The sequence below is a fragment of the Salvelinus namaycush genome, chromosome 5, assembly GCF_016432855.1.
Source record: "Salvelinus namaycush isolate Seneca chromosome 5, SaNama_1.0, whole genome shotgun sequence".
Lineage (NCBI taxonomy): Eukaryota > Metazoa > Chordata > Actinopteri > Salmoniformes > Salmonidae > Salvelinus > Salvelinus namaycush.
The window spans coordinates 39,378,308-39,392,374 of record NC_052311.1 but is presented as its reverse complement, the minus strand read 5'-3'; the positions used below and the strand labels follow the sequence as shown (position 1 = coordinate 39,392,374).

At 48.0% G+C, this 14,067-nt stretch overlaps 1 protein-coding gene across 1 annotated transcript in view; it reads right to left on the bottom strand.

Annotated features, from left to right (window-relative positions):
- Positions 1-617: 617 nt before the first annotated feature.
- The window catches only part of LOC120047104 (kelch-like protein 32), a 26,441-nt gene continuing 12,991 nt past the window's right edge, over positions 618-14,067 (bottom strand). Inside the window, exons 4-10 of the mRNA XM_038992645.1 lie at positions 13,879-13,977; positions 9,129-9,344; positions 6,739-7,465; positions 5,452-5,510; positions 1,370-1,562; positions 964-1,058; positions 618-779 (exon numbers count right to left, since the gene is read on the bottom strand). Coding sequence (XP_038848573.1) covers positions 618-779; positions 964-1,058; positions 1,370-1,562; positions 5,452-5,510; positions 6,739-7,465; positions 9,129-9,344; positions 13,879-13,977 — 1,551 coding nt within the window. The remainder of the gene's footprint in view (positions 780-963; positions 1,059-1,369; positions 1,563-5,451; positions 5,511-6,738; positions 7,466-9,128; positions 9,345-13,878; positions 13,978-14,067) is intronic.

Here is a 14,067-nt window from a genome sequence, read left to right as displayed (position 1 = left end):
CCCTTGAGTGCTCCAGCATTGCGATCTACTGTTCTGCACCAGTTTGACTAGAGCAGCCCCATTATTCAACCAGTCATCTGAGCAGGGTTGGGGTCAATTCAGGATATACCACTCCAATCCACATCTATTATTCTCAACGCTTTTCAATGAGCAAAATTGTCATCAGAATGTCTGTTTACTTCCTGAATTGACTGAATTGAAATGGAATTGACCCAAACCCTGCAGCTGATGGAAGATCAGTCCATCATCACAGGGTAGCTGGATAGGAATCATCATCACAGGGTAGCTGGATAGGAATAGGGAACCTCCTCTTTGAGGACCTTCCTTTCTTCATCCTCAGGATGGGCAGTGACGCCTGCATTTGAAGTGGTTAGGTTGGGATCCTGAAACTGGGGAAGACGTGGGTCATCTTATCTGGGTGGCAATAGTGTGTGTGTGTGTGTGTGTGTGTGTGTGTGTGTGTGTGTGTGTGTGTGTGTGTGTGTGTGTCTTTTAGAGGAAGAGTGGGGCTGTTGTAAAGGAGCAGACCTTTGGTTCTATACAATTGTATGTATGTCCATATGAGTTGTTGGCATGATGTATCTACGTAGACATTTACTGTAGTCTCTATTAGTGTGTTAGTCAGCCCCTATCCTGTGATGGGGCACTTGTAGAGTCTGTAGGTTGGGGCAGGTGAAGTATGGAGCAGGGAGGAAACACGTTGCTATTCCATTGGAGGCGAACGGTAGAGTTGGTCCATAGAACACTTCCTCCTTCCCCTCCGTGCTCACATCCAACACCTGGACAACAGGAAGTGAAATAAACATGTCATGCACATGGAACAATAGAATATTTTAATAAGATAACATTTGCTATGAATACCCTCTGTCCCCATAATGCATTATAACCTTATAAACTACGCACAACATAGTTTAATAAAACATAAAACATTTCAAGTTACTTAAACCTGTCAAGATCACTCACCTGAATACACGCTAGGGGCTCATTGGTCCAAATAGAATATCCACCGACAACATAGATCCGGTCATCATGGACTGCCACGCCAGATTCGTTCTGACCTGCAGAGGATAGAGAGGAGAGAGCGAAAAGAATGATTCGCTGTGCCAAAGAGAGGCCAGATGACTCAATGTCATCTGAGACACAGGGTGCGCCCGTTGGGAAAGTTCCTGAGAATAAGTCCCTCCGTCTCCTCTCATGACTTCACCTTGAACTTACTTGACAACTTCACGGGGAATCAAGGTCGGGAGGGGTGGAGAGTCACGGGAAAAAGGAGAACATTGATCTTATCTAGTATGCGCGTGTGTCTGCCTGCCTGTGTGTGCACGTGCATGCGTATGCATGAGCGTGTGTGTATGCGCAGCCCACCCACCCGTGAGTAGGCTGAAGGTGCAGCGGGTCCACTGGTCCATGTCTATGTCATAGGAGTCGATGTGGCGGACCAGGATACGGTCGTTGTTGTAGTCCAGGTCATTTCCTCCCAGCACATACAGCTGCCTTCTCACCACGGCCATGACATGGTACACTCGCCTCTGTAGCATGGGACTGCGGGCCAGCCACTGGTTCTGTCAGAGAGAGAAAGGGGGAAAGAGAGAGGGGGGGGTGAACGAGACAGAGAGGGGCGAGAGGAGGGGGGGGGGGGGGGAGAGAGGGTGAGAGAAAGAGAAGGTGAGGAGGAAAAAGGATGGTGAGAAGATGAGATGTTGAATAGATGGATTAATATTTTAGCGTATCCCTGCTTGGGTAATTGATGTATGTTCAGTGCTGGATAAATAATGTGACACCAGAGCTATGATTTTTCCTAATGATTTCGCCCCCCTTCCTAATAATATACTTCACTCTCTCCATTTTACACGGATGTATCCGACCGTGCACATTTGACTAAGTGTGTCTATGGTTGTTTTGTATGTGTGTGTGTGTGTGGGGGGGGGGGGGGGGGGTGAGCGTACGTGATCATGTTTGTGCGTGAGCGAGTGTGTGTGTGTGTGTGTGTGTGTGTGTGTGTGTGTGTGTGTGTGTGTGTGTGTGTGTGTGTGTGTGTGTGTGTGTGTGTGTGTGTGTGTGTGTGTGTGTGTGTGTGTGTGTGTGTGTGTTTTTTGTGAGTGCATATGTCTGGTAGAAGCTGACGGGTGGCCATCTGTTGAGGGTAGTGTGGGTGGGTGGGGGGGGGGGGGGTTCCTGGCAGGTGAATGTAGCTCCACGGTGAATACAAATGAGACTTTCTCTGTCTCCTGCTCTCTCAATTCAATTCTATTCTATTCATAGGGCTTTATTGGCATGGGAAACATATGTTAACATTGCCAAAGCAAGTGAAATAGATAATATACAGAAGTGAAATAAACAATAAAAATGAACAGTAAACATTACTCACAGAAGTTCCTAAAGGATAAAGACATTTCAAATGTCATATGTATATATACAGTGTTGTAACGATGTGCAAATGGTTAAAGTACAAAAGGGAAAATAAATAAACATAAATATGGGTTGTATTTACAATGGTTTTTGTTCTTCACTGGTTGCCCTTTTCTTGTGGCAACAGGTCACAAATCTTGCTGCTGTGATTGCACACTGTGGTATTTCACCCAGTAGATATGGGAGTTGATCAAAATCGGGTTTGTTTTCAATTTGTTTTGTGGATCTGTGTAATCTCAAGGAAATATATGGATCTAATATGGTCATACATTTGGCAGGGGGTTAGGAAGTGCAGCTCAGTTTCCACCTCATTTTGTGGGAAGTGTGCACATAGCCTGTCTTCTCTTGAGAGCCAGGTCTGCCTACGACGGCCTTTCTCAATAGCAAGGCTATGCTCACTGAGTCAGTACATAGTCAAAGCTTTCCTTAAGTTTGGGTCAGTCACAGTGGTCAGGTATTCTGCCACTGTGTACTCTCTGTTTAGAGCCAAACAGCATTCTAGTTTGCTCTGTTTTTTTGTTAATTCTTGTCAATGATTCAAGTAATTATCTTTTTTATATTCTGATGATTTGGTTGGGTCTAATTGTGTTGCTGTCCTGGGGCTCTGTGGGGTCTGTTTGTGTTTGTAAACAGAGCCCCAGGACCAGCTTTCTTAGAGGACTCTTCTCCAGGTTCATCTTTCTGTAGATTATGGCTTTGTTATGGAAGGTTTGGGATTCGCTTCCTTTTAGGTGGTTGTAGAATTTAGCCGTTTTTTTCTGGATTTTGATAATAAGCGGGTATCTGCCTAATTTGGTGTTTGTCTCATTTTGTGAATTCTTGGTTGGTGAACAGACCCCAGACCTTACAAACATAAAGGGCAACTGTCTCTGGCACTCGCTCTCTCTCTGTCTCTGGCGCTCTCTCTCTCTCTCTCTCTCTCTGTCTCTCTCTGTCTCTCTCTGTCTCTCTCTCTCTCTCTCTCTCTCTCTCTCTCTCTCGCTCTCTCGCTCTCTCGCTCTCTCTCGCTCGCTCGCTCGCTCTCTCGCTGGCTGTCTCTGGCGCTCGCTCTCTTTCTCTGGCGCTCGCTCTCTCTTGCGCTCCCTCGCTCTCTCTCGCGCGCACTCTCTCTGTCTATCTCTGGCGCTAGCTCTCTCTCTGTCTCTCTCTCTCTGTCTCTGGCGCTCGCTCTCTGTCTCTGGTGCTCGCTCTCTCTCTCTAGCGCTCGCTCTCTCTCTCTCTCTCTGGCGCTCGCTCTCTCTCTCTCTGGCGCTCGCTCTCTCTCTCTCTCTCTGGCGCTCGCTCGCTCTCTCTCTCTGGCGCTCGTTCTCTGTCTCTGGCGCTCTCGCTCTCTCTCTGGCGCTCGCTCTCTCTCTCTGGCGCTCGCTCTCTCTCTGTCTCTGGCACTCGCTCTCGCTCTGTCTCTGGCACTCGCTGTCTCTGGCACTCGCTCTCTCTCTGTCTGGCGCTCGCTCTCTCTCTGTCTTGCGTTCGCTCTCTCTGGCGCTCTCTCTCTGTCTCTGGTGCTCGCTCTCTCTCTCTCTGTCTCTGGCACTCGCTCTCGCTCTCTCTGTCTCTGGCACTCGCTGTCTCTGGCACTCGCTCTCTCTCTGTCTGGCGCTCGCTCTCTCTCTGTCTGGCGCTCGCTCTCTCTCTCTCTGGCGCTCTCTCTCTCTCGCTCTGGCGCTCGCTCTCTCTCTCTCTCGGTCTCTGGCGCTCGCTCTCTCTCTCTCTCTCTGGCGCTCGCTCTCTCTGGCGCTCGCGCTCTCTCTCTCACGCACGCACGCTCTCTGTCTCTCAATCGCGCGTGCACGCTCTCTGTCTCTCTCTCTCGCGCGCGCTCTCACTCTCTGTCTCTTTCTCTCGCACGCGCTCTCGCTCTCTCTCTCTGTCTCTCTCTCTCTGGCGCTCGCTCTCTCTCTCTGGCGCTCGCTCTCTCTCTGTCTGGCGCTCGCTCTCTCTCTATCTCTCGGTCTCTGGCGCTCTCTCTCTCTCGGTCTCTGGCGCTCGCTCTCTCTCTGTCTGGCGCTCGCTCTCTCTCTGTCTGGCGCTCGCTCTCTCTCTGTCTTGCGCTCGCTCTCTCTGGCGCTCTCTCTCTGTCTCTGGTGCTCGCTCTCTCTCTCTCTGTCTCTGGCACTCGCTCTCGCTCTCTCTGTCTCTGGCACTCGCTGTCTCTGGCACTCGCTCTCTCTCTGTCTGGCGCTCGCTCTCTCTCTGTCTGGCGCTCGCTCTCTCTCTCTCTGGCGCTCTCTCTCTCTCGCTCTGGCGCTCGCTCTCTCTCTCTCTCGGTCTCTGGCACTCGCTCTCGGTCTCTGGCGCTCGTTCTCTCTCTCTCTGGCGCTCTCTCTCTAGTGCTCGCTCTCTCTCTCTCTGTCTGGCACTCTCTCTCTCTCTAACTGTCTCTCTGGCACTCGCTCTCTCTCTCTCTGGCGCTCGCTCTCTCTCTCTCTCTCTGGCGCTCGCTCTCTCTGGCGCTCGCGCTCTCTCTCTCGCGCACGCACGCTCTCTGTCTCTCAATCGCGCGTGCACGCTCTCTGTCTCTCTCTCTCGCGCGCGCTCTCACTCTCTGTCTCTTTCTCTCGCACGCGCTCTCGCTCTCTCTCTCTGTCTCTCTCTCTCTGGCGCTCGCTCTCTCTCTCTGGCGCTCGCTCTCTCTCTGTCTGGCGCTCGCTCTCTCTCTATCTCTCGGTCTCTGGCGCTCGCTCTCTCTCTCTCGGTCTCTGGCGCTCGCTCTCTCTCTGTCTGGCGCTCGCTCTCTCTGTCTGGCGCTTGCTCTCTCTCTGTCTGGCGCTTGCTCTCACTCTCTGTCTTTCTCTCGCACTCGCTCTCTCTCTCTGTCTATCTCTGGCGCTCGCTCTCTCTCTCTGGAGCTCGCTCTCTCTCTCTGGAGCTCGCTCTCTCTCTCTGGAGCTCGTTCTCTCTGGAGCTCTCTCACATCCTCCTATTGCAGTAAACAAGCGTATTACTAAGCTATCACATAAACAGAAACTGTTCTGAAACCATGGTTTTCATTGTTTTGATGGCTTTTCTGTTATTTCTCTGTACTACATGTTCTTCAGTTACCTGTTCTGGGTCGTACACCATCAGTCTATTCTGGTACTGAGCTGTGTTTGTGACTCCACCTGTAACAGACAAGAGTATTACACACAGGTGTGTGTGTGTGTTCAGTGTGTTATGCTCTATTCTCCATCTGTGTGTGTGTGTGTGTGTGTGTGTGTGTGTGTGTGTGTGTGTGTGTGTGTGTGTGTGTTCAGTGTGTTATGCTCTATTCTCCATCTGGGTGTGTGTGTGTGTCCAGTGTGTTATGCTCTATTCTCCATCTGTGTGTGTGTGTGTGTGTTCAGTGTGTTATGCTCTATTCTCCATCTGGGTGTGTGTGTGTGTTCAGTGTGTTATGCTCTATTCTCCATCTGTGTGTGTGTGTGTGTGTGTGTGTGTCCAGTGTGTTATGCTCTATTCTCCATCTGAGTGTGTGTGTGTGTTCAGTGTGTTATGCTCTATTCTCCATCTGGGTGTGTGTGTGTGTTCAGTGTGTTATGCTCTATTCTCCATCTGGGTGTGTGTGTGTGTCCAGTGTGTTATGCTCTATTCTCCATCTGTGTGTGTGTGTGTTCAGTGTGTTATGCTCTATTCTCCATCTGGGTGTGTGTGTGTGTGTGTGTGTGTTCAGTGTGTTATGCTCTATTCTCCATCTGGGTGTGTGTGTGTGTTCAGTGTGTTATGCTCTATTCTCCATCTGTGTGTGTGTGTGTGTTCAGTGTGTTATGCTCTATTCTCCATCTGGGTGTGTGTGTGTGTTCAGTGTGTTATGCTCTATTCTCCATCTGGGTGTGTGTGTGTGTTCAGTGTGTTATGCTCTATTCTCCATCTGGGTGTGTGTGTGTGTTCAGTGTGTTATGCTCTATTCTCCATCTGGGTGTGTGTGTGTGTGTGTGCAGTGTGTTATGCTCTATTCTCCATCTGTGTGTGTGTGTGTGTGTGTGTGTGTGTGTGTGTGTGTGTGTGTGTGTGTGTGTGTGTGTGTGTGTGTGTGTGTGTGTGTGTGTGTGTGTTCAGTGTGTTATGCTCTATTCTCCATCTGGGAGTGTGTGTGTGTTCAATGTGTTATGCTCTATTCTCCATCTGGGTGTGTGTGTGTGTTCAATGTGTTATGCTCTATTCTCCATCTGGGTGTGTGTGTGTGTTCAGTGTGTTATGCTCTATTCTCCATCTGGGAGTGTGTGTGTGTTCAATGTGTTATGCTCTATTCTCCATCTGGGTGTGTTCAATGTGTTATGCTCTATTCTCCATCTGGGTGTGTGTGTGTGTTCAGTGTGTTATGCTCTATTCTCCATCTGGGTGTGTGTGTACCTGAGACCCAGAGCAGGTCGTCAGCCACACTGCCCGCGTGGCAGGACAGCGAGCGGTCAAAGGGCTGGACGAAGGTCCACTTGTTCCTCTTCGGACAGTAGCGTTCCACGGTGGGCAGCACCTGTCTCAGCTCGTTCCTCCCCCCCACCGCGTACAGGTACTGGCCCAGAGCCCCGAGGACAAAGTGTTCCCTGCACGCCTTCATGGAGGCTATCTCCGTCCAGCGGTTCCCCCGGGGGTCGTACCGACAGGCTGTCCTCACCGCACACGTCCTCCCCGTGGAATGCTCCACCTCGCCACCCGCCACAAACAGGAAGTGGCCCATGACGGCCACGCAGTGGTGGCTGCGCCCAGCGGGCATTGGCGCCAGCTCGCTCCAGTTGGAGCACCCGACCGCGCGCGCGTTCTCCTGGGCGGCCGGGTTGAAGTAGCGCAGCTCCCGCACGCGGCTCACCTCGCGCTTGCGCCCGCCGGCGATGTAGAGGGTGAGAGACTGGAAGCGGGGCTTGGTGTGGGCGGTCTGGCGGAGGGGTTGGGCGAAGGTGGCACGGTGGTACTCTAGAGCCTCGTCCACTAGGGCGGCGGCGGTGGCACTGGACTGGACCAGCGGGTGGCACTGTGCCACGTGGTGCAGGGCGGCCACATCCATAAGGCCGTAACGAACGTGCTGTATCAGGTCCTCTGTGTACTGGTACCGACAGTCATGCTCTAACCAGCAGACCACCAGCTAAAGAGGAGAGGGGGAAGAGGAAGACAGAGGGAAGCGATTCATACTTATTAGCATTCCAAATGCCTACAGAGCAGTGTCGCAAGATCAAGACGAGTGTGTTACCGTATACACAAACACACTTATACAAACGCACACACACACATACAATAGTGTGTTGTGTGCAAGCATCATAAATATCCACCGGTACATTCTTTTGTTGAGGACCGGGAGAGGAGAGAAGCAGAGAGGGGATTTAATTGAACAGTGAGCCGCAATCGGAGGCTGTTTAGCTGCGGCAGTGGCGCGTGAATGTGGGCGAGATGGCTGAAGATCACTGATACCATTATCAGGGACACAAAGTGGCTTTTAACACAATCAGTACAGAGACAGGGAACTTATTACAGCACAGCAAGATTACTGAGCTGGAGCGGTTCACTGTCGGCGCCTCCTCCTGACTCGCAGGCACACTGGATGCACACTGAAATCCTATTCAAACATTACACTGGCTCGTATATGCGTTCAAACCACATTCTGTACAAACGGCACACCAACACACACATTTACATAGACACAGACATATTCACACATCCATTGTATATATTGTCCTGCTACTGTCAATGCCACTCCTTTTTTCTCTTTCTTCCTTAAAAAAATCCTAAAATGATGCCAACACAACAGTATTTACACCCCCCCTCCCCCCTTTCACTCTCTGCTTTGTCCTCTTCTAGGTTTTGCTATCTACACCCCCTCTCCTCCTCTCTCTCTCTCTCTTTCCCGCTCTCTCCCTCCTCCCAGCTCTGAAGTGGCGGAGGGGTGTGTGCGCTCCGGGAAGGCTGACTGAAGGTCACACTGGATCAGAGAACTTCCTCGGGGCAGAGAATAAATCAACTTCCCCTCTCTCCCCTCCTTCCCAAAGAGAGAGACAGAAAGAGAGAGAGCAGCCAGAGAAAGGCAAACGCGCGAAGAAGGGGGGGGAAAAACAAAGACCCAAGAAAATGTGATTTCCAGAGCGTGAGACTCGGAGAGAAGTCGGCGTGACTATGATTGACGGGCAAACTATATCGGCTGTGTATTGGCGCCCGCGCGTTTTTTTTTCGGGCGGATGCCCAAATTAACCTTCTCGGCAGAGTGAAGGAGGCCCAAAGCAGCCTAATCAGGGTCTGATTATGGCGGCATCGCCTGGCTAAAGGGTCAGGGTAATTGTGCCATCAGAGGCCTGATTGTTTTCAATCAGACGGGCGGCCGGAGTGACAGCTGGGGGATTGGGGCGCTGATGAAGCCGCGGTAGGCCTAATCAGAGAGGGGGGAGAAGGGAGAGGGGGGCCTGATTGGTGCAAATGAACAGTCAAAATGGATAGCCCCCCCCCCCCCTCGACACTTCACCCATCCCTCATACATATATACACACACACACACACACAGACATACACCTTCCTTTCCTATTCACTCCTATACACAAATATAAAGAATGCATTTTGGTGCAGGCAAGGAAATTTGACCAGTTGATGTTTAATGACACACTGTGTGTAGTATATCAAAGTCTGTGTGGGTCTGGCTGTATGGAAGATCTGCATTTTATCGTGTGCATAAACAGTGTGTGTGGGAGTGTGTGTGTGCGCGTGTGTGCATGTGCCTGTATATGTGCATGCATTTGAGGAACTGAGGAGCCAGTTCAGTGTACCTGCCAGATCTCCTCTTCGTTGAGGGAGGTGAGGCGGTCGCTCATCAGCACCTCCCTGAGGAGGCGGTAGGGGAGCAGCAGCACCTCCTCCTGGTGGCTCTGCTGCAGCTCACACAGGTGTTCTACCAGGAAGCTGACCACAGCCTCCTCCAGAGCAGGGAGGTGGAACAGATCAGACACACGGTACAGGTCCAGGTAGTTAACACTGTTCAGCTCCTGTTGTGGACACATGGGCATCGGGTAAAGACTCATGAGGTAAATACATCTACATTGGAGTTATTTAGTAGCAGAGTTTCTCAACGCCGCGACGTGTACCATCTCAATGGAATTGAGCAGCGGCGGCTGCGGGCGGACCGGACCTCCCGACTACATCGAGTCACTGTCAAGTCGATACTTGTAAAAAAAATATACAGTTGAAGTCAGAAGTTTACATTTAGGTTGGCTTCATTAAAACTTGTTTTTCAACCACTCCACACATTTCTTGTTAACAAACTATAGTTTGGCAAGTCGGTTAGGACATCTACTTTGTGCATGACACAAGTAATTTTCCTAGAAATTGTTTACAGACAGATTATTTCACTTATAATTAATTGTATCACAATTCCAGTGGGTCAGAAGTTTACATACACGAAGTTGACTGTGCCTTTAAACAGCTTGGAAAATTCCAGACAATTATGTCATGACTTTAGAAGCTTCAGATAGGCTAATTGACATCATTTGAGTCAATTGGAGGTGTACCTGTGGATGTATTCCAAAGCCTACCTTCAAACTCAGTGCATCTTTGCTTGACATCATGGGAAAAATCTAAAGAACTCAGCCAAGACCTCAGAAAACAAATTGTAGACCTCCCCAAGTCTGGTTCATCCTTGGGGGAAATTTCCAAATGCCTGAAGGTACCATGTTCATCTGTACAAACAATAGTACGCAAGTATAAACACCATGGGACCACGCAGCCGTCATACCGCTCAGGAAGGAGACGTGTTCTTTCTCCTAGAGATGAACGTACTTGGGTGCAAAAAGTGCAAATCAATCCCAGAACAGTGTCGTTTCTTTGGCTATGCCGGATTAAGTGATATGACATGCTATTCTATAAAATAATTTCTCCGTAATTAATATTACCTGATTGAGCTAATCATGTAAATGTAATTAACTAGAAAGTCGGGGCACCACGAAAGAATATTTATAGAGCTGTTATCTTCCGAATAAACTCTTAAAGACCTAATAATATTTTACATAAATAGCAGTCAATATTAATCGTCACCTTATTTCAGTCTCATCTGAAAGTTGTAAATTCTTGGTTATCTTCACGAACCCTGGCTAACAAGTTGAATCAGCAATACAAAATTGGGTTTAATTATTTATTTACTAAATACCTAACTAATCACACAGAAATACACATAATTAATGATAACTTGATTACAAATTACGTCATAAAGGAAAACGTCCCTAGCGGGCGGAACAGATATGACAGCTTGTTACACAAAAGAAAAGGGGCTGCGTTTGAGTGAAAGAGCGGGAAGACTGAGGAACAAAGGGCGAAGCTGTGCTATCGTAAATACAATATCTTATGCATTCTAAATTACCACCCATTTGGAAAAGGAAAATGCAATAAATATTTACTCTGAGCTGCGCTTCGGTAGGTTGGTGATAGATGGAAGGCCGTGTTGCCCAACCGAGTCCTTTGTCCTTTGAAGAATGTCTCTGCTGGTCAATTGGGTACATTGTAGTAACGTCGTTGCGTGGTAGATGGGATACTCTGTATGTCCTATCCTAATGTACATTTGCAGCTGCTGTTGCTAACTCAACGTCTAGGAGGTATCACTTCTATAGTGAATAAGAGTTCAAAGTTCATACCATTCGCAACCAAAGCTCATGCTGAGGTTGGCTTAGTTCTGTAGTTGTTATCTGAACCATTCTGACATCGGACCGTCGTCCTCACATCTTCGGAACAGGAAGTAAAATTTTCGTCAATGGCTTATATAGTGGAGGGAGAAGGGTGTGTCTGAAAAGTTTATAACCCATGTCTCTTCACAGGGGCGGGCCACTGGTTGAGCAGAGCCTAAACTTATGAAAACCCAAATCTCTGATTTGGAAGCTAAAATTACATTTAATCTCTTCACAAACAATTTAATATTCAAACATTTGAATTGAACAACAATTCCAGGTGAATCCGATACCTCTGATGTGTAGACTTTCCACAGTAGAGTTTATGTCATTCTATCATTGATGAGAATGTGCCAGATGACAACCGAACTGACATAATATACCTTAAGTTCACCGCATATGTTCAGTTGGTCGGATTACCAGAATATAGTTAATTTCCCCCCAACTTCTGATGTTCCCAGAATCTCTATGTTAACCAAAGGGGTTTTCTAATGTCACATCAGTAGAGTAGGGAGAGGAAAAAGGGGGGAAGAGGTATTTATGACTGTCATAAACCTACCCCCAGGCCAACGTCATGGACAACAGCAAAATACCTTGTGAAGATGCTGGAGGAAACAGGTACAAAAGTATCTATATCCACAGTCAAACAAGTCCTATATCGACCTGAAAGGCCGTTCAGCAAGAAAGAAACCACTGCTCCAAAACCTCCATAAAAAGCCAGACTACGGTTTGCAACTGCACATGGGGAAAAAGATCGTACTTTTCGGATAAATGTCCTCTGGTCTGATGAAACAAAAATAGAACTGTTTGGCCGTAATGACCATCGTTATGTTTGGAGGAAAAAGGGGGAGGCTTGCAAGCCGAGGAACACCATCCCAATCGTGAAGCACAGCATCATGTTATGGGGGTGCTTTGTTGCAGGAGGGACTGGTGCACTTCACAAAATAGATGGCATCCTGAGGAAAGGAAATTATTTGGGTATATTGAAGCAACATCTCAAGACATCAGTCAGGAAGTTAAAGTTTGGTCGCAAATCGGTCTTCCAAATGGACAATGCCCCCAAGCATACTTCCAAAGTTGTGGCAAAATGGCTTAAGGACAACAAAGTCAAGGTATTGGAGTGGCATTAACAAAGTCCTGACCTCAATCTCATAGAAAATTTGTGGGCAGAACTGAAAAAGTGTGTGCGAGCAAAGAGGCCTACAAACCTGACTCAGTTACACCAGCTCTGTCAGGAGGAATGGACCAAAATTCACCCAACTTATTGTGGAAGCTTGTGGAAGGCTACCCAAAACATTTGACCCAAGTTAAACAATTTAAAGGCCATGCTACCAAATACTAATTGAGTGTATGTAAACTTCTGACCTACTAGGAAAGTGATGAAAGAAATAAAAGCTGAAATAAATAATTCTCTCTACTATTATTCTTAAATTTCACATTCTTAAAATAAAGTGGTGATTCTAACTGACCTAAGATAGGGCATTTTTACTAGGAATAAATGTCAGGAATTGTGAAAAGTTGAGTTTAAATATATTTGGTTAAGGTGTATGTAAACTTCCGACTTCAACTGTATATGTCGTGGAGATGAGAAACCCAGCTAGTCATTTAGCAGACGCTCTTATCCAGAGCGACTTGCAATTAGTGCATTCATCTTAGAATAGCTAGGCGAGACAACAACATATCACAGCCGTGGGACTGTGATCTTCCCACAATAAAGTAGCAGGAAAAGACAAGTTTAGGTTTTTATTTATTTATACATGTTTTGGGGGGTGCCGTGGGATTTATATAAGATACTCTTTGAGGAGGAAGTGTTTCAAAACATTTCAGAAGATGGGCAGGGACTCCGCTGTCCTGACGTTAGGTGGAAGTCTGTTCCACCGTTGAGGTGCCAGGACAGAGCAGAGCTTTGAGCAGGAGCTTACCTCCTGTAGGGATGAGAGGGTCAAGAGACCAGAGGTGGCAGAACGGAGTGCTCGGTTGGGGTGTCGGGTTTGAGTTAATACATCCAGTAACACACACACACACACACACACACACACACACACACACACACACACACACACACACACACACACACACACACACACACACAGACATACAGTTAAATATCCCTCACACGCACACAACTCTGGGTTCCACATTTTTTTGAACTGCAGTTTATATATCACTGAATCAACTGAGATGAGACCCCATTCTCACTCAAGTAGATCACAGAGTATGAGAGAGAGGGAACAGGAGACGAGGCAAGAGAATAGAAAACGGAGATCGCGAGTGGAATAAGACTGCCATCTGCTGGCAGTAAGCAGAGCCATGTACAATATACTGCATGGCTCCGTGAGTATTCAGCTCAAACAAAAACTAACACACAGGAAAAACCTGTTCAATATCGCCTTTCATACAGACAAAACACTTGTGAATCTATATTTTATGTTAACCTGGGCCTTTTCTCTGCATCTTCAGCTGTGATCTAACTGCTATCTAATTGTATAATACAGTGTTTACAGTGAGCACGTCTGCAGGGACAGTGCAGTGAAATCAATGGTGTGCAACAGTGTCCATTTTTCTCTCCACCAACAGATGGTGTATGAGAGCACTGTTTACCATAACGTGATGTAACGGTTTGCCCATTGCCATGCATCTTTCTGGTGCTGACAGGGGGGTTTAATGTGTGATCTTGTGTGGTTAGGAAGTACCTTGAACATATGGAGAGTAGACCCTCCATATACACAAGAAATTGCTGTGTGTGTGTGTGTGTGTGTGTGTGTGTGTGTGTGTGTGTGTGTGTGTGTGTGTGTGTGTGTGTGTGTGTGTGTGTGTGTGTGTGTGTGTGTGTATGTATATATATATATATATACAGACTCCTCACCTGGACGAGGTAGTGTGAGCAGAGACTGAGCAGCTCCAGCAGCTGAAGGTGACTTCCTGCCGACAGAACATCCTGAATCACCCCTGGCTCCAGTATTATCTGAAGAGAGGACCTGAGTGAGACCACTTCCTGTCCACCTCACACACTACTCACCTCCCCAGACAGACAGGTTCCGTCCCAAATTACATC